This window comes from Zingiber officinale, chromosome 10A, assembly GCF_018446385.1.
Source record: "Zingiber officinale cultivar Zhangliang chromosome 10A, Zo_v1.1, whole genome shotgun sequence".
NCBI lineage: Eukaryota > Viridiplantae > Streptophyta > Magnoliopsida > Zingiberales > Zingiberaceae > Zingiber > Zingiber officinale.
In genome coordinates, this window is record NC_056004.1 from 18,217,647 (window position 1) to 18,240,084 (window position 22,438).

The 22,438-nt window shown below is 38.6% G+C and overlaps 3 protein-coding genes across 3 annotated transcripts; all 3 read left to right on the forward strand.

The window, feature by feature from the left end:
* Positions 1-181: 181 nt before the first annotated feature.
* Positions 182-15,603, forward strand: LOC122026483 (nuclear matrix constituent protein 1-like). Its single transcript, XM_042585224.1, has 8 exons — positions 182-676; positions 7,969-8,178; positions 9,427-9,701; positions 9,791-9,930; positions 10,439-10,569; positions 11,864-12,283; positions 12,369-14,040; positions 15,197-15,603. Exons 1-7 carry the CDS (start codon positions 344-346, stop codon positions 13,635-13,637), a joined length of 2,778 nt encoding a protein of 925 aa, XP_042441158.1. The 5' UTR covers positions 182-343; the 3' UTR covers positions 13,638-14,040; positions 15,197-15,603.
* A 444-nt stretch (positions 15,604-16,047) lies between these two features.
* Positions 16,048-18,688, forward strand: LOC122026261 (V-type proton ATPase subunit e1-like). Its single transcript, XM_042584926.1, has 3 exons — positions 16,048-16,181; positions 18,140-18,187; positions 18,394-18,688. Exons 1-3 carry the CDS (start codon positions 16,084-16,086, stop codon positions 18,458-18,460), a joined length of 213 nt encoding a protein of 70 aa, XP_042440860.1. The 5' UTR covers positions 16,048-16,083; the 3' UTR covers positions 18,461-18,688.
* A 506-nt stretch (positions 18,689-19,194) lies between these two features.
* On the forward strand, positions 19,195-20,791 carry LOC122026260 (transcription factor MYBS1-like). Its single transcript, XM_042584925.1, has 2 exons — positions 19,195-19,616; positions 19,775-20,791. Exons 1-2 carry the CDS (start codon positions 19,195-19,197, stop codon positions 20,187-20,189), a joined length of 837 nt encoding a protein of 278 aa, XP_042440859.1. The 3' UTR covers positions 20,190-20,791.
* Positions 20,792-22,438: the final 1,647 nt, after the last annotated feature.

Below are 22,438 nucleotides of genomic sequence, written 5' to 3' on the forward strand. Positions count from 1 at the left end.
ATGGTGAATACGGGCCCGGCGATGACATGGCGGTCGAAGGTGTTTAGCACGGACAGATATTGATGTTATCGCAATTGCTGCCGCAGACCTTCGACCTCCCGACCCATGTTGCAAGAATATCATGTCATAACCGGTTGATCCCGCCCGTGGGGGCCCCTGCCCTTTCTTCTTCATTCTGAGAGAGAGAGAGAGAGAGAGAGAGAGAGAGATTTCGGGCTCCCCAAACGCATTTAGGGTTCTCCAGCGGCCGAAACTGTTTCGATTCCTCCCTCTTCGTGTGGAAGTTTCTGTCTCCTTTTCATGTAGGTCTTCCGATTGTGAGTTGATTCCGTTTCGCGGAGTTATGGAGGAGGGGAACCGAGATGCTTGCGAGGGGAAAAAGGGTTGTTTTCTATCTGAGAGTCTGGTCAGGAAGAATGGGTTTGCGCCAGTGAGATCTGGTAATTTTAGTGGCGTGGTCCCTGGCGAGGGGAAGGGAATCAAGATGGTGGTCGGGAATTTGGTCCGGAAGTCAAAGGTGCTCTCTTTTTGGAGGGAGGGTGAGGACCTTCGTGAAAGGCAGAGCGAGGCGGAGGTGAGAAGGCAGTTCAGTGAGGTGGGATTTCATGATGAGACCGTGCTGCAGAAGAGGGACAGGGAGGCACTCGCTCAAAAGATATCAGAGCTTGAGAAAGAGGTTGGTAGGCTCCATATTTTGTTCTTTTTATTCTCAAGATGGGTTTCATCGCATTTCTTCTTAACTATTGCGTTAGTATATGGTTTCCATGATTTCATGGAAGGATCTATGGCAAGGCAAATTTCCTTTATCATATTGGGTGTGATGTACCATAGGTTCGAAAAGGGTACATGAAGATCTGGTGCAAAATGCTAGTAGAAGAAACACTTTACAATGAGATAAAAAGTGAATGATATCCTAAATAGGATAGAAGCCAATTTTCCTCGAACTCGAAATTATACAATGGATTTTAAAAAGATGTTTATCTGGAACTACAGAATCATATCCATGTAGAAGGTTGAGTTTTTACTTGTATGTATCGATCTCCTGATCCAAAGAGTGATCCATTTCAAATTATGTTTAATATATGTAATAGAACTAATTACGCTAATACAGTAATCTATAATTGCACCAATAAATGACGAGCATGCAATAAACGTTAATAACAGTAAGGGTTAAGAAATTGTGTATCTCCGGTCGAAGCGTCGGACGTGCTGACTGTCTTTAGAGAATTTATTGCCGCCCACGGTGCAGAGGCTCTTCGGCAAAATCCTCCCAAGATCCGACAACCGCTCGCGTCGCTCGTAGGTGCACTCTAAAACGAGCACCGCACTCGGACTCAACCTCAGATCGCGAACCAAGCCTTAGAACAACTCGGAAAGAAGGAAGAAGAAGTAGAAAGCAAGGAAGAAGGAATGCTTTGCTTTTTGGAGTGAGTTGAGAAGGAAGTGAGGAAGTGTATTTATACACTTGAAGCAGTGCAGAGGAAGAGACGCACACTTTGCTTATGCTTCCTCTTCTCACGCGCGGATGCGTTGCTTCGCATCCTCATGCGACGCGGATAGAACCGAAGCGCTGCTTCGCTTCCACACGCGGACCAAACCAGGTGTGAACCAAACCGGCTAACAAAAATGAACCGGGTGAACCAAACTGGACTGGTAAAAACGAACCGGGCCGCCCGTAAGCGCGAGGCCCACGAGCTGGGGATTTGCACCCCCCCCCTGCGCGCGATGATCGCGTGCGTCGCGCTCGGTTTATGGATTTCCGGTTCAAACCCCCTGAAACCACCTGATTTGGGCTTAGCCCGCGCATGCGTGTAGGTCCTCCTTAACTTGACTAAGCTAGCATGAAAGCCTTCCATATATAAAGGCTTCTAAGCTTCTTTAGCTTAGTAATGTGGGACTAAAGGGAATTGAATTAAAAATCCCAACAATCCCCCACTAATTCAAATTATTTTAGTCAAAAACAAAGAAATGTTTTGAGGTTGGTTGCAATGAGCTTTCAGTGAAAATACCTTCCGGTTTGAATTTTCACCTAAGTACACCAATCTTATTCACATAGGTTTGAAGAGAACAGAGTCTTGATCTTAAACCTTTTATATGTGAAGATCAATTGGTAACAACTCATCATTGACGACGGTTGAATCCTTCTAGGTTGGTGCATTACGGCCATGCCACCGAATCTTGTTTCATAAGTGCTAAGGAGAGTTGCCTAGACCCCCACACTACGGCCACACAGTTACACTTACATAGGTGAGTTCTCCAAGGATGTACTGCAAGCATCCTGTCATTAAGACCTTGAACTCATTAAGAGCTCCTAAGCTCATCCTTACTAGCAGTCAAGCATCTATCCAGGGAAGAGACTATGAGATTACATCTCAATCAATTTGATGCTTACGTTTCACCCTTATAGCTTGTTTGTACCACATTGAACCTATTTTTTGGGATCTCCAATCAGATAGGTTGGGTTGCCACTATAGATGAAACCAGGACAGGCTTCAGTCCCATTCCCTTACTGGATCTCTTGATTTTCTCAGAATCAACTCCTTTAGTGAGTGGATCAGCAATATTGTCTTTTGAACTTACAAAGTCCAATGACACCACTCCAAGAGACACTAGCTCACGAATAGACTTCAATCTTATTCGTACATGTCTCTTCTGTTTGTGGTTATACTTGGAGCTTCTAATCTGAGCTATTGTTGTTTGATTATCACAGTGCACTGAAATAGAAGGTATTGGCTTCATCATCAAGGGAATTTCAGAAAGAAGACCCTTAAGCCAATCAGCTTCAGTTACTGTGGTATCCAAAGCACACAATTCTGCCTCAGATGTAGACCGGGTTATAATTGTCTGTTTAACAGACCTCCAAGCAACTGCACCGTCTCCAAGTGTAAAGACATAACCAGTAACGCCTTTATACTCAGCAGTGTCAGCTATCCAACTAGCATCACTATATCCCTCCAGGACTGTAGGGAATCTCCCATACCATAAGCCCAAGGATATAGTGCCTTTCAGATATCTGAGTACTCTGTCTAATGCATCCCAATGCGTTCTGTCCGGACAGCTGGTAAACCTGCTCAATTTCGTTATAGCAAAAGAAATATCAGGTCTAGAACAATTAGCTAAATACATTAGACTACCTATTATTTGTGAGTATCTTAATTGAGACACTGCCACACCACTATTATTCTTGTGGAGAGTTTTTGAAGGGTCATATGGTGTGGCAACAGATTTAACTTGGCTATAGCCATATTTCTCTAATACTTTCTCAACATAGAGTGACTGAGAAATTGCTATTCCATCAGTTGATCGAGTCAACTTCAGCCCTAAAATCATATCAGCACAACCCATATCCTTCATATCAAACTTACCACTTAAGAGGGCCTTAGTCTCTTTTATAATAGAAAGGTTAGTTCCAAACAGTAGAATATCATCTACATATAAGCATAGGAAAATACAATTATCACCTTTCATTTTAGCATATACACATTTATCAGAATCATTCACTTCAAAGCCAAATGATAGCATAACTCTATCAAATTTTTCGTGCCACTGCTTTGGGGCTTGCTTCAAACCATAAAGAGATTTGACTAACCTACAAACTTTGTTCTCATTTCCAGAAACTACATATCCCTCAGGTTGATCCATATATATCTCTTCTTCAAGATCTCCATTAAGGAATGCCGTTTTGACATCCATTTGATGGATCTCAAGATGATATATGGACGCCAATGCTATTAACACTCGGATTGTAGTAATTCTTGTAACAGGAGAATAAGTGTCAAAATAGTCAATCCCTTCTTTCTGTTTGAATCCCTTAGCAATTAGGCGGGCTTTGAATTTATCTACTGACCCATCAGGTTTTAGTTTTCTTTTAAACACGCATTTACATCCTATAGTGTTACACCCAGGAGGTAAATCTACCAACTCCCAAGTGGCATTAGAGATAATAGAGTCCATTTCACTTTTAATGACCTCTTTCCGGTGCTTAGCTTTAGGAGAAGCCATAACATCTCTATATGTCACAGGGTCACCTTCTATATTATAGGTGATAAAGTCCTGGCCTAAATCCGTAGACACACGTTGCCTCTTGCTCCTTCTCGGTTCTGTATACTCACTAGATTCATCTAGTCTAGAGTGACTTGAGGAAGGTGTACCCACTACGGATAATGGGACCTCTACGGAAGAAGGCTCATTTCTAGTAGAAATACTAGATTGAGGTGTTCTCGTCTTCATAGGAAATATATCCTCAAAAAATGTAGCATCGCGAAGTTCTACAATAGTATTTGCATCTATTCCAGGAATTTCTGATTTAATAATCAGGAACCTATATGCAATACTATTTTGAGCATAACCCAAGAAGATACCATCTACGGTCTTTGGACCAAGTTTTTTCCTTCTGTGTTCAGGTACTAGTACCTTTGTCAGGCACCCCCACACTTTAAGGTATTTCAAACTTGTCCTTCGGCCTTTCCAAAGCTCATATGGGGTTTTATCCCTTGACTTCATTGGGACTCTATTTAGCACATGGCATGCAGTGTATAGAGCCTCCCCCCACATAAAGTTGGGTAACCCAGAACTGCCTAACATGGAATTAATCATATCTTCAAGGGTTCGATTTTTTCGTTTTGCTATACCATTGGATTGAGGACTATATGGAGCAGTTACCTCATGGATTATACCTGTATCTTGACAAAATTTTTGAAACAGGTTCGAGGTAAATTCTCCACCCCTATCAGACCTTAACCTCTTAATAGTTTTATCGGTTTGATTCTCAGCTTCAGATTTAAAAATCATAAATTTATCTAAAGCTTCATCCTTGGTTTTTAGCAAATAAACATAACAATAACGAGAGTGATCATCAATGAAGGTAATGAAATACCTTTTATGGTCTCTCTTATTACACCGTTAAACTCACAACAGTCAGTATGAATCAATTCTAAAATATCAGAATTTCTATCAACTGATTTGAAGGGTTTACGGGGTTGTTTATATTGCACACAAATTTCACATTTTTTCTTATCATTTATAGCATGCTTAGGGATCATGTCAAGATTCATCATCCTTTTTACGGTATTAAAATTGACATGTCCTAATCTGTCATGCCACAGATCATAAGACTCAATGTTATATGAACAACCAATATCAGAAGTTTTATTTAAAGTAGCATTTTCTACATTGAGTTTAAATAAACCTTCATTAAGGTAACCTTTTCCAATAAAGGTTCCTAAATGTAATATTACAACTTTATTACATTTGAAGTTCAACTCATAACCAGCACGGACTAACTTTGATCCGCTAATCAAATTCCGACGGACCGCTGGAACATAATGCACCTCATGCAGTGACAGCACTTTTCCAGAGGTGAACCTCAGGTCAACTTGTCCTATCCCAAACACCCTGGCTGCAGAATGGTTCCCCATGGTCACGGAAGTGCCTTCAATTACCTGATAAGTAAGGAAGGTAGAGTGATCAGCACAACAGTGTACATTAGCACCTGTATCAACTAACCATTCATTGGGTTGATAGATCAAGTTTAGTTCGGATTTGAAGGTAACAAACCTATCGCTGGTGTCGTCACTAGCAGTCACAACATTTACTTGTGCCTTGGTGTTGGACGTATTGCTTTGGTTTTTCTCCTTGTCCTTTCGCTTAGGGCAGAATTTGGCATAATGTCCAACCTGTCCACATGCCCAGCAAGGCTTAGGTTTGGTTCCAGTTTTCTTTTGAACCTTTGGGTTGGGTTTCATCTTGTTTTTCATTTTCTGTTTTTTGAATTTCTTCTTGTCAGATGAGATTACTACATTCGCCTTTGGAATAAAATCCATAGGCATTCTTGTATCATCATTTTTATGTTGCTTCCGATGTTCTTCTTCGATATTTAAGGCAAACATCAAATCTTCGAGAGAGATTTTACCTCTCCGATGTTTAAGAGTCATGCCAAAATCTTCCCAACTCGGAGGCAATTTTTCGATGATTGACAAGACCTGAAAATTTTCAGGTAATGGCATATCTCCTTCAGCAAGACCATGAATTTGGACTTGGAATTCATGTGTCTGCTCTATCACAGATTTGCCTTCAACCATTTTGAAGTTTAGGAATTTTGCCACAGTGTACTTTTCTAAACCAGAATCTTCAGAGTTGTATTTTTTATCCAAAGATTTCCATAGCTCTTTAGCTGAAGCGGTTGAACAGTACACATCAAATAGTGCGTCTGAGAGCAGATAGGATTCTCCCATGGCAGAGATAATCCCTTTGCTTAAACCTCTCTAAGGTAGCACTACGGGCAGGTTCCTCTTCATTGGGTGAAGGAGGGTCTGTTTCTATAACGGAGAATAACCCTAGCGTAGTAAGCCAAAATTTCATTCGTTGTTGCCAACGTCTGAAGTTTTGCCCAAAAAATCTTTCGGGTCGGGCGCTAGCCTCATCAGACCCCGTTACCCTATCGTTCATCATGTTTATTGATGCTACAATAAATTCTCTAAAATTGTAATAGAACTAATTACGCTAATACAGTAATCTATAATTACACCAATAAATGACGAGCATGCAATAAACGTTAATAACAGTAAGGGTTAAGAAATTGTGTATCTCCGGTCGAAGCGTCGGACGTGCCGACTGTCTTTAGAGAATTTATTGCCGCCCACGGTGCAGAGGCTCTCCGGCAAAATCCTCCCAAGATCCGACAACCGCTCGTGTCGCTCGTAGGTGCACTCCAAAACGAGCACCGCACTCGGACTCAACCTCAGATCGCGAACCAAGCCTCAGAACAACTCGGAAAGAAGGAAGAAGAAGTAGAAAACAAGGAAGAAGGAATGCTTTGCTTTCTGGAGTGAGTTGAGAAGGAAGTGAGGAAGTGTATTTATACACTTGAAGCAGTGCAGAGGAAGAGACGCACACTTTGCTTATGCTTCCTCTTCTCACGCGCGGATGCGTTGCTTCGCATCCTCACGCGACGCGGACAGAACCGAAGCGTTGCTTTGCTTCTTCACGCGGACCAAACTGGACTGGCAAAAACGAACCGGGCCGCCCGTAAGCGCGAGGCCCACGAGCTGGGGATTTGCACCCCCCCTGCGCGCGATGATCGCGCCCGGTTTATGGATTTCCGGTTCGAACCCCCTGAAACCCCCTGATTTGGGCTTAGCTCGCGCATGCGTGTAGGTCCTCCTTAACTTGACTAAGCTAGCATGGAAGCCTTCCATATATAAAGGCTTCTAAGCTTCTTTAGCTTAGCAATGTGGGACTAAAGGGAATTGAATTAAAAATCCCAACAATATATTCGTGAACTTCCCCCCCACAGTTAGCACCAAGTAGATTTCAAATATAAAGGTTCTAAAAACATATGCAAGTGACAATGATCAGGGAAACACATAGTGCATATGCATTATGCAGGCACCATGCATTATTGTCGAAATATTATTTAATACTTAGCTTTATATTATTGATACAATTAAATATTCGTTAAACACTTAAATGCTTTAAGGAAAAAAAATCAAGAGTAATTTACAATTATCACCTAACCTTTCTGATCTAACTTGAACTTCCAACTTTCATGAACAAATTGGTTATGAAAAGGTGAAATTCACAATTAGTTAGTTGGTCTTATGCTTTATAAATATGATAAAGTTGACTAAGAATTGAGTCTGCTGCCATGCAGAATCCAGTGGAAATAATAAATTCAATTTATCAAAATTGTTATTGGCGATCATTCTTGCTTGTTGGATTTTGTCCTTGGGCTGTTTTTCAGCATTTATGTTTCTTATTGGAGCCACTCTGCTACAGTTTCTGAAGTAAACTCCTGAGCAAAGTACATCAACTTGTTTTGTTTCATCTTTGTTTAATGCCATCTATCCTTTGACTTATGTGCCACTTAAGATATGTTGTAGTTAGTTAGCTTGATATTTTATTTGTTTTGAACTGTTTTACCAGGTAATGATGTAGTTTATTTTAATTTGAGTGGGTTATTTTGTTCAGCTTTATCAGTACCAGCATCATATGGGTCTTCTTTTAATTGAGAAAAATGAATTAGCAGCTAAAGCTGAAAATCTTACCAAACAACTGTTTGAGGCACAGCAATTCCAAAAGAATATGCAAGCAGAGCATATGGCTGTTATTTCTGAGTTTGAAAAGAAAGATGGTAATATGCAGAGAGCCATGGACTTTCAGCGGCAGTCTATTGATAATGTAAGAAATTACTGGATTTATCAATTATATTTTATCTGCTTATTGTTTACAATTGCAAAAGAAGTTATGAGAAGTAATTATCTGTAACTTTATATTTTTTTTCTTAGTTCTCTGAAACAGTGACATGAATCTAAGTTTTACTTTTTAAAAAAATTTGACCTATTATTATTGGCTTTTGTGTGCTGGTTTATTTGTGCTAGATTTTCCTGTTTTCTGGCACTTCCTGGTGCACACGTTATTGAAAACAACAATTATTAGAATGTACATCGATATCCTTTAGAAGAGACACAATGTAATCTTAACATTCTGAGAGAGACAGTCGTTGATAATATTTTGAACAATTTTAGGAGAAAGATTGCATATAATGTAACTATTTTGGATTTAAATGTAAGGACATGAAGGGGAAAAACAAAGGATTGAGTTTGCAAATAATTGGAATGAAAAAATGGAAACTTTGAATAATTAATTTGATGGAATTGATGAAATATGTAATCTGAAGTTGACTGTTTTCCTCACTAATTACGAAAATATGTAAGGGTTGGCAAATGTGTAGAAATTTGAAATTTCATTGAAAAATATGTGTATGCACAATGTAGGTTATATACAAGTATGTGCAGTCAGAGGATGATACAAATAGGAAGGTAGATATCTCAGTTCATTTGAGTGTGATTGGATTCATTGTGTGATCTTGAATGATGTAGCAAAGATCAGTGATGGATAAATCCAGATGATATGATCATTTCTCAATCATTGTTGGATTTACAATGATAACTGTCGAGTCTATGTGCTCATAGGAGGGAGCTCACTATTCGTATGTAAGATGATCTGTATGTTAGTAGGTTCTTTTGACAGATAAGCATAGGAAAAGCTTAATATCTAAACTAGAGTCCTATTTCAATTTTTTGTTTATTTTTATTATTTCAGGCTGGGTTTATCCATCATTATGTGTTTGCATGTATCTATCCATCATTATATGTTTGCATGTATGCATGTGCACTGGTTATAGAGAAAAAAATAATAGGTACTACTTCAATTGGCTTAATGATATATTGATAATGTGTATTTTCTACATGATGTTCATAATAAATATAGGGTATCAATGTACAATTGTGGCCTTTTGTGTAAAGAAGGCATTCTCATCGCCTCTTGTTTTTCTACCTCATCATATTTCTTTCTGATTGAATGTTCTAATATACCTTTTATTCATCTTTCCATTCTTCTATTTGCATATTTTTCTGAAAATTTCAGCTCGAGAAGGCTTTGAATGAGATGCATGTAGAAACTGCCGAGATTAAATTGGAATATCAGAAGAAGATGTCTGAAGCACATGCTCTTGAGGCCATTGTTGAGGACAAATACTTTGAACTTAAAGGAAAGATGGACTTTCTTGATGCCAAACTTGCAGAAGTTAGTCAGAGAAGCTCAGAGTTAGATAGAAGATCAGAGGATGTGGACACTCGTCAGCTCAAACTTTCTATTGAATCTTCATCCTTCATGATAGAGTATGCATTTCCTGTCCAGAGGTTTAAGATCTAATTATTGCGTGGAAAAACATTAGTATTTATTTTCATAATTCAATGGTCGTGCATGTAACTGTGAATTTACCATCTAGAAAAGAAGGGATTGAGAAGGAACTTGCTCACCAGAGACAGGTTTTGCGAGCTTTGGAACAGGAGGTGCAGGGCAACCAGGAGAGTCTTGCCAAGTGGAGTAACTTGTTGGATGAGAGACAGATGGAAGCAAATGAACGAGATTAGGGGTGTCAATTCGGGTGGGTCGGGTCGGGTTGGGTCGGGTTGAGTTTTTTTTTTAACCCGACCCGAACCCGAGTTCAACCCAAAACACCTCAACCCGAACCCGAACCCGACCAACCCGATCAACCCGAACCCGACCCATATAACCCGAAAATCCGATTCAAAACGACTTTTTTGGGCTATTTTCCCTATAATTCTTCACTTTTATCTCAATATTCCATCATTATCATACAAACATGATATTAATATACATAAAAACATCTAAATTTTTAAAATAAAATTTGATTTAACTCTAAAAAAACCCACAAAACCCTATATTTAAGCCAACCCGGGTCAACCCGGGTCAACCCGAACCCAACCCGACCCAACCCGAAATTTTTTTACTCTCCAACCCTCCAACCCGAACCCGACCCGAACCCGAAAATGCCCAACCCGAACCCGATTTTTTTCGGGTCGACTCGGGTTGGGTCGTCGGGTCGGGTTCATTTTTGACACCCCTAAACGAGATAATACTTGTAGAAAGAAAGAAAAAGAACTTGATGAGGCATGGAAAGCCTTGGAGAATTCAAATGTTTCACTAAAATCCAAAGAGGAGGATATGTGCATGAGGCTTAGAGATTTTGATGCTAAAGCACAGGTCTTCCCTTCTGATATATTGAATACATTATCTTCTTTTTTCCATCTTTATTGGTTGATCTGATTAAAAATTGCAGGAAGCACTTGTCAAGCAGCAGTTTCTACAGAATAAAGAGAAGGAATTACTTGAGATTGAAGAACACTTAACTAACCGAGAAAGAGTAAGTGCCTATTCCAGAATTTCAGATTTTCTTGGCTTGTCCTTCAAATCTGTTACATTGATATTTCTTGGGAATTTGTGCAACATTGAGATTCAACTTTGGATATTTTGATGAAGGTTTGAAGTACTGAGCCTTTGACTGTTTGTTGGATCGGTCCAAATTTATGGAACAGTTTATTGACACATCCGAGTATCAGCGAAAAAATAGGACAAACTGTACGTGATGTTCTGATGTACCTGCTGAAACCTTAAATGCTGTCAATGTTTCTTTTTTATGTTGAAATGTGCCCTGAGGGAAATATTATTGACTTAACCATTGCCTATTGCATCTCTACTCTTTCCAGATAATACATTGAAACTGGCAAACTCCCTTGGCCCCCTTGGGGGTATTGGAACAACACATAGTTGCATTGTAGTCTTCTTGCCTCCTTGGCCAGCCAGTCAGCTTCTGTATTTGTCTCCCTTCTTATGTACATAAATTTTACTTCCCAGTACTTCACCATTCAAGACTGGATTTCTTTATGACCTTCTAATTGTAATGACAAACAGTCACCTTGATTGTGAATCTCAAGATCAAGAAAGCCACCACCAGGATGTAAAATATTCCATTACGTTGATAGTCATACGATATTGTGATCTTTTACATGCTTCAGGTTTGCCATCAAATTGACATATAATAATCACCACTACATCAACATCATCAACCAGCCTTGTTAAACCCAGCTGTTTGGAATTATCTATGTTGATCTTTTCTCTCCACTCAAATATACATGACAGAATAAGGGTTTTGTTAACCATTGAAGTCAGATGTAAAATATTTTGATGTCTGATTTATGAGATCTATTATACTGGTTCTGAGTTCTGACTGATTGGTAGCATGTCTTCAAATGAACTTCAGTTGAGTTTGAGCAAATCAATGTTCATGAATATTAGATCTATGACTAAACAGAGTGGAGCCAAAGCCCTTTTGCAATAAACTTAGGAAAGTTAATCCTGTACAATTATTTTCATGAGTTATTCCTGGGGTAGTTGGGCTTCTGTTTGTTGAATTATAATCCAAACTCCATTGGATTCACCTGCTTTTGTAGAGTCCATCATATCCAGCTTCTGTGCACTTTCCAAATTACCTTTGAAGGTGAAGATTGAAAAAATCATTGATTGCCATAGTTGTGTTTTACAAGACAAACTAGAGGAGTTTGAGTTGGAGGCAGACAAAAAGAGAAAAAGGAAAATAGATGAGGTGGCACATAAAGATATTGCACTTGAGGATAAAGAGAGAGAGATTTTAAAGAAAGAGCAATTTCTGGAAAGCAAAATGCAAAATATGATGCATAGAGAGGAGGAAAATCAAACAAAGATTAATGCACTGAAAGAAGCTATTGAAAATAAAAAGGAAGAGTTGATACAGGATCAGATCAAAGCTGAGAAAGAGTGGGAATTGTTAGGTAACAGTAGATTGACACTCGAAGAAGATCTGAAGCAGCTATGCAATGAAAAGGAAAAGTTTGCTCGCCAGAGATGCACTGAAGAAGAAACATTGAAGAATAGAGAGAGGTAGATTTTTAAAAAACAACAATTTCTGGAAAGAGAAATGCAAAATATGAAGCATAGAGAGGAGGAAAATCGAACAAAGATGAATGCATGGAGAGAAGCAATTGAAAATGGAAAAGGAAAAGTTGATACAGGAAAGGATCAAACTTGAGAAAGACTGGGAATTTTTTAGTAGGAGAAAATTGTCACTCGAAGAAGAAATGAAGCAGCTACACGACAAAAAGGAAAGGTTTGCTAAACAGATATTCACTGATGAAGAACCATTGAAGAAGGAAAACTTGGAACTGAGTGGTCGCATTCAGATGGTTATAGAAGATTCTAAGTTGAACAAAGAGATTTGCATCAATGAAATAACTCATCAGAAGATTAATAGTTTGGAAGTATTTTTTGGGGAAAATGCTAATGTTGCTGAACCAGATCCCTGCTTGCAGACAAACCAAGAATTATTTAAAGACACTCTAATAGAAGAGGAAATTAGTTTCAATGACAGAAGCAAAAACAATGGAGTTCTTGGAAGTGTTAATGAAGTTGATCAAACTACAGAAAATATACTTAGATACAATGAAAATCAGTTGGAAGAACCTTTGAAGGAGGGAGACTATAATTTTACACCAGTTGAGAAACTTACTTGCACGACTTTTGAATTTAAGGATGGAGATGATTCAGTCATGTCACTGGACAGTCCAGGTGTAACTGACCAGGGCACTTTCTTCGGTGCTGTTCAACCTGTAGCACGCATGTCATGCATGCAAAGATGTTCAAGACTATTACAATTATCTCCTGATAAAAGAGCTACAGATCATAGTGACATGCCTGTTTGTATTGATGGAGAACCTTCAGGACATGTAGAAAATCTCAAACCTGGGGAATTGCTCAGAGATTTTAATGTCTTCCAGCAGCCACAATTTACCAGTGGAATCCAATGCGATACAGAACCACCAAGGTTAAACAAGAATGTGGATCCTGCAAAAGATTCTTTTAATGAAATTCTTGGTAGCCCTGACCTCATTATGAAGTTACATGATTGTCTAAGGGATGAGGATGAGCTTTGGTTTCCTTGTGCTGAACTAAAGGACAACCATAGATGTTTACTTCCTGAACATGATTCTGGGCCTACACAATTGATACAGAAAGAGTCTGGCGATCATGTCAGGAGGAAGTTTGTGTTTGTTAAAAAGTCATGTTCTGTTAATGCACTTATTCAGGACAACAGCCTTGAAGATATTTCTAAAAATAAGTTGAACAAATATCACAGATACAAAGCAAAAGAGATAATGCCAAGGCGTCTCAAAGTGGGATATCAGAATGGTGATCCAAAAGATGACAACACGGAAGAGTTTCCATACTCTCAGACATGAAATGATGACCACTGAAACTGATGGAGAATCTGCTGAAGCTCATTCTGACGATGCATCTTCATTTCTCTGCTGCAAAGAAATGGAAAATTCACCTGGAGAGGAAATCCCTGGATTAAAGCACTACACTTTCAGGCGTTCCACAATGTACGCAATATATCTTAGAAATATATTTTGTATTCTTTAAGTTACATATTCGTGAAATTTCAATTTTCCTAGTGAGGCATGCATTGACTAGGTAGACTAAACAAAAAAAGGCAGGAGGAATTGATTCACTTGAAACTAAGGTATTGAACATGGATGGGCATGATAATGAAGGAGCTCAATCACATACTTATGCTAGTGAGAAGCTATGATAAAGGTACATAAAAGGTTTTATGGGACCTTAGTGCCAAGCTTGTCAAAGGTAAACCTACCTAGTTTCTAGCTTTGAATATGCTTTCAGTTATATATATATATATATATATATATATATATATATATATATATATATATATATATATATATATCACCCTTTTAATAGCCTGGAAATGATATCTGATGACATTCATCATGTGGAATAGAAGGTTATTAGTACTGATACTTTTAGGTGCATAATTATGCTTCTCTATATAGGTTATTACGTTCAGGAGGACTTGGTAGGACTGTATTACATGTTTTGAGTTATTTCTTAGGAGCATTTCTTGGAAGAGTTGAAAAACATTTGAAGAATAGATTGAAATCTTGGTTCTACTGACTAGTATTGGTGCTACATGTTGGTCTGATCTAGTACTCTGACCACACTTTCCTGGTTGTATCAATTTAAAATTTTTGCATCAATATTTATAGAGACTGTACCATGACCACCGTCTAAACCTACCTATTGGTATTGAGATATCTTGTTCCAGTCCACCCTCATGGGCTGTTTGGACCATTTTGGCTATTTAAGTTGTTAAGCACTATTTTCAACTGAACATGCTTATCAGGTAGTCTCTTTCTTTCCATTTTTTTGACACAATTTTTTTTGAGTTATTTTTTTGACACAATTTTTTTTGAGTTATTTTTTTGACACTGTTTTTGTAGGTGCTTCACTAATTAATTAGCAACAATAGTACGACTGATGTTGATTTTACTGTATGTTATTACGCTCTATATAGTTATGGTTGAGATTTGACCAACCAGGTTGAGACTAAAATCTTGATTAAAGTCAGTCCAACGACGTAGAACTCTTTGTATTTCATTAAATAGATTTCTTAAAAGACACGGGATAATTTATAGTTTAGGGGCGCTCCAACATGGAGAGGTACCGACAATCAAGCACTTGCATCAGCAGTTTTTTGTGCTTGCCCCCCAATATTCATATTTTGAATTGCACGAAAATATTTCCTGTCTCATCCTCTTCATTTGGGACAATAAGTTCTGTGCTAATGGTTCATCATGTTCTCACTAATCAAATTTACAAGCATTATGCTACTGTCATCATATCAAGAATTTGTTTGTGTATGAAACCAAACGCATTTACATTCCAGATGCCTTTTAAACTTCTCTGATTCCGAAATTTCTTCCACTTGTTATATTATCAGACAGTATTCTCTGAAGAAAGAAACTCATTATGGAAAAGAAGATTACACCATGAATTTGGCAAACTTCTACTCTACTCTTGAGCTGTGCAGAATGTTTTCCATAAAAAATGGGCATTATAGAAGAGGACGTTGCGAGTAATGTTCCCTTGTGATTGTGCAAATGCTGCCGTTCAGTTTGCGTTAACATAAAACTAACAAAACTGCAGGTTGATTATTGTTGTCGATGATTCTCTCTTATACTTAAGATGTTTTATTGTATAGCTTTGTACGGTTGTGCAATTCTTCTTGTCTGCTTTTCAATTCTTAAAGTGCGTGTAAAATATGAAGCGAGATATACATTTGGCACACTTGTACATTCCCTTGTATGATACCTTCAATCGAAATATATAAGTTTTCTGAAAGCATTACGACAGTAGATGTTCTTGTGTTGTAATCCAAGCTGATGTGTTTAAAACTAATGTTGAGAAAGAAATAAATAAATTACTGTATTCTGAGTAGTCTGATAAATTAATGACTCAATGTTCCATAGCACACTGATTTTAGAAGAGGCAAAATGAGAAGAATACTTAAGCAGTTATTTTATTTAAAATTTGATTCAAAAATACTATATAATACTTTTATTAAAATAGAATTAAAATGCTATTTTAAAAAACTAACAGTTTTAATTAAAATGCTATTTTAAGTATAATATTTTTCGTCCCCTTTTTTTTTTCGTAAATGCCAAATTATATAATTTTAGTGGATCCCAACTTCCTCCGGTCCCTGACCTCTTCGGCTGCGACTGCTACCTGATTGGAAAGACGATCCAGCCCATCAGACAAAGAGAAGCAAGGGATCGTCGACTCGGCGGAGGAGGTCGCAGCATAACGGAAGAATCAGATCTTCTGATGGGGTTCATGGCGACGTCGATCATCTTCTTTGCGGCGGGGCTCATTGCCTCGCTTCTCGTCCGCCTCTGCTTCAACCGCGGCGCTTCCACCAATTTGTGCGTTCCTTTCCTATATCTTCCATTTTGTCCTTTTCATGTTGTTTCATTTGCGCTTGGAGCCGGTATAGTCTTTGTGCTATGGATTTGTTTGCTTCGTCATGTTCTTGACGATTAGGGCTTTAGATCCACGATTAGGGCAATTGGGGTTTCGTTTGGTCCTTGAATGCTGACGTCGATTGTGTTTTTTTTTGCTTATTTGAAAAAGCGTGATCAGTTAGGTCTTTAGCTTAGATCCTTGGGCAAAATTAAAAATTTCTCTTGGGATAGTGCAAACGAGCACTTTGCCCTTCTCCATTTTTATTATACTGTTGAATTTGACTTCATCGATCTCATTGCTATCAGTTCTTTCGACAGGATATGCTTGGTTTTCCTTTCTGTTTGCAAATTACTTGTTTATTATTTAGAACCTGATATTGTAAATGAATCACAAATGTTATAATCACGCTCAAAAGTTTGGCCACTTTCTATCCTCGATGAGCATATCTCGTCTCAGAATTCCATGCAACGTTCCTTTCTTAACTCATTTGAGTCATTTCTCAAATTCACTCGCTTCTCCTGTATAGTTCAACTCGCATACTAATAATTGTAGTAGAGTAAATTGTTTTAGTCATTGATTTCTATATTGGCGTGCATTTTCCAATAATATGTTCTTCTTAATAAGTTGTTTATTAATACGCTAGTAATTCATGGAATGAAATGGATAAGAATTAAATTAGATTCAAATCGACACTAATAAATCGACACTAATAGATGGAACTTCAAGGATCAGTCAGCCTGAACGTGGGCTATGAACTATAGATATTTTATTTTCTTTTGAATTATACGTAAATTATTCCCATCCAGAGTAGCAAGCCTCATACTTATTTTCTCAGATTCAATACTTTAACAAAATTTATATTGGTATGTTCTTGTCTGCATCATGTTTATATCATTTCATATGTAAAAATCTTACTCCAGCTGAAAATATTCTGGTTCAGAGCAGTCTGTTCAAACCCAGATAGGAACAATCATGGTTTATTTTACCCAGTCAATTACTGGACTGCTCCTGTTGTTTCAACTGGAGTCAATTGACTTCTGGTTCCCAGGTTAACAGATTAACAACCTGTACGGTTTTAATTTGGAGTTTAGAAACTATCAAAATTTTCATTTCTGAATTAATATTTGGTGTCTTGTGTTTTTTAGTGCTTTCATTCTTTAGGACTACTAATGATAGTGATGGTGGACGCTTTTACACCATGCTAACCAAATAAGCTTTGTTTAATTAGAAATAAAAGGTTGATTAAGGTGCTTCATTATCTTCTTAATACTTCCATTACTAGAGATGTTCTTCAAGTAGTTTTTTCATCTCTTGCATACTGTTTAAGTTACGTTATAGGTTGATTGATTTGATAAAAGCTTCCTCAAAATATATAAGTCAAAAAAATACTATATAGGCTTCGTAGTATGTACCTGATGGCTGAAGCAACAGCTTTTCTCAATTTCATTTCAAGATCAGGACATTATTTTTCACAGTACAGAAAAATAGGTTGATAAGCAGCATTTTCTGGCGTGTGTCATTATATTATAAGAATGGAAGAGTAGACTGGAATTGATAAGCCTACAAGGGAGTGGTATGAGTATGGAAGGAAGAGGATTTACCCTGCGCAAGATATATTTTCCATTAAAAGATGATCAAATTCTGTTCATTTGCAGCATGTTTTCACTTTTCAGGAAAACATGGGATCCACCTTTTTCACCTAATATCATAGAGGCTGTGCATTAACCTGATAGTAATATGGCTCCGTGGCAACCTAAGTGAAATTAGGAAGTCTGCTTTGATACACTTTGGTAGCAGGAATTATTCCAACACGGGGAAAGGAAAAGTTGATACCAAGTGAAAGCACTGGTGTTTGGGAGTTTTAATTAGGTTTAATTTAGTTAAAACGTGAAATAATTCTGACATTTTGGTTATGCAGGTTTCACTTAACACTGATCATCACTGCAACAGTATGCTGCTGGATGATGTAAGTCGTTGCCTACCCCAGTTCCTTTCTTTCAATTATTCTTGCTATGTAGGGTCAGTCATAGAATTGCTTCCATCTGACCTATTATATGCTAACATTAATAATAATTAACACAGTGTATATGCGAATTATGCAAGTTAACAACAAGAATATTGCCCAAGTCTTATATGCTCAATAACTTATTTTGTTTATTATTTCTTTATTAGGTGGGCAATTGTTTATCTCGCTCAGCTGAAACCTCTGATTGTCCCAATCCTTAGCGAAGCAGAATGATGCTCGAGTAGATGATAATACCTCGAGTCTTTTGGTTTGAAGTCAATAACCACCATGTTTGATGTAGTGCAACTCAGCAACCTTATTGTAAATTTGTGTACTTCCATGACGAACCAAATTGAATAATTAAAACTTGAGATGTGAGATGCTCTTTCAGACCTCTTTCCTGGTGTTCCAGGCACTGTAATTTGTTTAAAACTTGAATAATACGTGGTATTGTTTTAGATATGCCATCAGAAAACCAGAGTCGTGTATTAAGTATATTTGCATCAAGTAGTCAACTGCAAGTGTTTGATTGTCTAAATGTTTTACAAATTGGAAAGCACATTTATAATGAGGCTAGAAATTTGTTCATGTTATTTGTGATGTTCTATTATCGCATTTTTAGTTTAGTTTTACAATGATTAATTTCTATCAATTTGTGACTCCTATCGCCACCCGTTTCGATCGTTTTCATGGGCCACTTCGAGCGAGGGTGACGGCGACAAAATTTAGACGACGAGAATGTGACCAATCAGACGACTGAGTTAGTGGATTGTGTCTCCACTCGATGAGAAATGGAGAATCGACCACGTCTCTCCACTGCCGTCAATTTACAGATCTTTGGCTGCATCAGCGTCACGGTGGCTCCAGGTCACCGGTGGTGACTGGAACTGCGGATCCCGTCACCGCGCCGTAGGATAAATTCCTCCCTCCGTGAAGCCCCCGACCCTGCGACCTGCCGGCGGCCGGAGATGGAAGCGGCCGCGGAGAAATGGACACGGGAAGACGACAAGCGCTTCGAGGACGCCCTGGCGACGGTTGCCTCGCAGCCGGAGGAGAACGGAGACGGCGGCGCGTGGTGGGAGATGATCGCTGCGAGAGTGCCGGGGAAGACGGCGGCGGAGGTGAGGCGGCACTACGAAGCGCTGTCGGAGGACGTGAAGGCCATCGAGGCAGGACGCGTCCCGGTCCCGCGATACGCCGGCGAGGAGGCCGCGCCTTCGGGTTCGCCTCCGGCCAAGGAGAGGCACCGGCGTGATAGCAACGGCGGCGGCCATGGATCGGCGGACAGGAACAGAGGAGTTCTCGAGAATGGAGCAGGGCAAGGAAAGAGCTGCTCCAAAGCCGAACAAGAACGGCGAAAAGGAATCCCTTGGACTGAAGAAGAGCACAGGTTGTCTTTCTCCATGTCTTCTCTGTTTCAATTAACTGTTAAAAACAGCAAACTATTCTAAATCTTCTACTGAATATCATCCTCCAGTAAATCTGAAAAAAAAAAAAAAATTGGAACTGATAGCAAGTTTGTGTTCATTCTTGCTATTAATCTCGTAGGCTTTTCCTCCTTGGTCTCGAAAAGTTTGGCAAGGGCGACTGGAGGAGCATATCGAGGAACTTCGTCACCTCAAGGACTCCCACTCAAGTCGCAAGCCACGCTCAGAAATACTTCATCCGGCTCAACTCCATGAACCGAGACCGCCGGAGATCGAGCATCCACGACATCACGAGCGCGAACGGGGTCGACGCGTCTTCTCCACCAGCTCCCATCTCCGGCCAGAGCAACGCGGATTCGACAGCCGTCGCTTCGCCAGTGAAGCATCCTCTGCAGGCCAACGTCCCGGGAATGGCCGTGTTTGGCCATCCGATCAGTGCGCACACGGTTACGGCAGTGGGAACTCCGGTTATGCTCGCTCCATCATACGCCATGCCAGTCGCCTATCCAGTTCCTCCACCGTCGATGCTTCGATAGCTCTTAGAACTGCCGTAGAGTTGAAGAATTGAGCTGCACTATAAGTTTAATGTATATATGATATATCTGCAAAACTCTAGGTTGGTGTTGTTCTTTTCTCAGCCAATAAAAAGATTCAAGTTCAAGAACAAGGAGAAACACAACAAAACATCAAACAACAGCTCACACCAGACTTACCAGAGAAAGGAGGAGCCAAGCGTGTGAAACACTATGGGCTTGGCTTACACATTTATGCTGATAGTATTAATCTTTGGAGAAGGAAGATAAATCCTATTAATTTTGTGTCCAAGATTTGATATGGCCTTTGGATAACTTTGAAAGTTGATTATAGCCTTGCTAAAATGGCCGTACTAGTTTAGCAAATTTTTTTTCCCTGGATTCAACAAGAGGTCAAGGAAGATTTCGAGGAGCCATCTTGTGGAGTGGAGTAAACTAATAAATAGTAAGTTTGATTAAGCGTTAAGGGTTCTCCAGTTGGGCTTGCTTGACTCTGAGTTTCCTTTAGTTTCTTGGAGCTGCTGAGTTTTTTTTTTTTAAAAAAAAAGGTACAGTTCGCAACAACTGTTTTGTAATGAAGAATTTACAAATATCTTCTATTTAAATTGATTGTTTCTAATCAGAATCAAACTGATAGAGCTTCTAAACTTAAAAACATTTGAACATTAAAATGAACGAAGGATTAAACTTTCCTATTACTCCTTTACATATATACAGTTTATGCTAGAACCATCATTTTAGGATTTTAAAGTCAGAGGATATAAATTAATAGATAAAGCAATCAAGCCAAAAATTCATTTCTGAACTTAAAAACATAAACATCAGAAGTCCTTGCTATATAAAGTAGGAAAGTTATTTAATGTGTTTAGACTGTTAAATTTTCTTACTATGTTTGTAAACTCATCATATCATGCTATTTGCTGTTGTTAACGATTTTTATAAAAATCCGTGATTTATCATTTTTATAATCGTTCCAATTGTCTGCCGACAATTGTGGAACAGCGTGCAGGTCTCAGCGCCAAAAATGCACCTCCCAAGGCCAGAGAGGAGAACGAGCTTGCGCCAGTGCAGTCGCACGCTCCTTCCCACCATCTCCTCCTCCTCCTCCTCCTCCTTCGCCACCACCACCTCTCTATAAAATCGTCCATCTCCAGTCTTGAAATCCACCTGGTGAGTTTTCCGCATGCGCCTCTGTTTCGATTCAGTTCAGTTAAGCCGATGAAGATGAGGAGCGGCGGAAAAGTGTCGTCGACGCAGCGCGGGGGGATCAGCAAAGTCCTGCGCGAGCAGAAGGCGAGGCTTTACATCATCCGCCGCTGCGTCGTCATGCTCCTCTGTTGGCACGACTGATTCTCTCCCTCTCTGTCTCTTTTTCCCTTTTTTTTTTTGTGTTTTTTGTTTTTTGTTTTCTGTTTTTTGTTTTTTTTTTGGAGTTCAGTGCCCCTTTTTTTGGCTTGTAAAGAAATTTTGGGATCTTTTTTCTTGCCCGCTAGCTGCAATATAGGCAAGCATCTAACGTATATAACGCTGTGCTTGTTCATGTAGAAGTTACTAATTAAGAAAGGTTTTTTGGGTTCCTAAAATGTTTTAAGCCTTAGATTTTTTTGTTCTCCCCAAAATTAAAATTTGGAAATAAAAGTATAATATACATATAGCAGGAATTAAAATAGAGTGCCTTGTTTAAAATTGAAGGGCTGAATTTTCTACCGTATTTTATAATACATAGTTTATCCCAGAGCTGGATACTTGATTCATCCCATTGAAATTAATATTTACTACTTTGTGCTCATTAATATTGATTTTTTTTATCAAATATTTTTTTATCTCCGGACTCATGGTGTCACGATAAGACATCCATATTATCTCTAAGATACCTATAGTTCAAACCCCAACTACAATATATTTATAGAATTTTTTTCTCTAATCAAAATATGTTAGATTTTTGGACGGTCATTCAAAAAATTTCAATGTGGCCAATTAGGATTATATAATCTTAAAAAGCCACACACAAATTCTGGTCAAATCAATACCAATACACTTATTGGTCCTTTGAATTTATTAATATTTTTTCCTTTATTTTTGAATCCAATAGTATTTGACAATTTAATTACGACTCTGCCGATAACTTTTTTTTTTCATTATCGATGCATTTTAGGATCATTGAAAAATATTTAAAATACCAAGGAACCTTTTACATCTATCGAATACTTTTAACTAAACGTTTAATAACACTAAAGTGATTTAAATTAGTG

What these genes read in the sequence shown, in the direction of transcription:
- LOC122026483 (XM_042585224.1), top strand. Translation starts at nt 344, where the DNA reads ATGGAGGAGGGGAACCGAGATGCTTGCGAGGGGAAAAAGGGTTGTTTT. An exon ending in AGCGGCAGTCTATTGATAAT is followed by an intron (nt 8,179 to 9,426) that starts GTAAGAAATTAC and finishes TGAAAATTTCAG; the next exon opens with CTCGAGAAGGCTTTGAATGA. An exon ending in GATGGAAGCAAATGAACGAG is followed by an intron (nt 9,931 to 10,438) that starts ATTAGGGGTGTC and finishes CCCCTAAACGAG; the next exon opens with ATAATACTTGTAGAAAGAAA.
- LOC122026261 (XM_042584926.1), top strand. Translation starts at nt 16,084, where the DNA reads ATGGGGTTCATGGCGACGTCGATCATCTTCTTTGCGGCGGGGCTCATT. An exon ending in CGCGGCGCTTCCACCAATTT is followed by an intron (nt 16,182 to 18,139) that starts GTGCGTTCCTTT and finishes TTGGTTATGCAG; the next exon opens with GTTTCACTTAACACTGATCA. An exon ending in ACAGTATGCTGCTGGATGAT is followed by an intron (nt 18,188 to 18,393) that starts GTAAGTCGTTGC and finishes TTTCTTTATTAG; the next exon opens with GTGGGCAATTGTTTATCTCG.
- LOC122026260 (XM_042584925.1), top strand. Translation starts at nt 19,195, where the DNA reads ATGGAAGCGGCCGCGGAGAAATGGACACGGGAAGACGACAAGCGCTTC. An exon ending in TGGACTGAAGAAGAGCACAG is followed by an intron (nt 19,617 to 19,774) that starts GTTGTCTTTCTC and finishes TTAATCTCGTAG; the next exon opens with GCTTTTCCTCCTTGGTCTCG.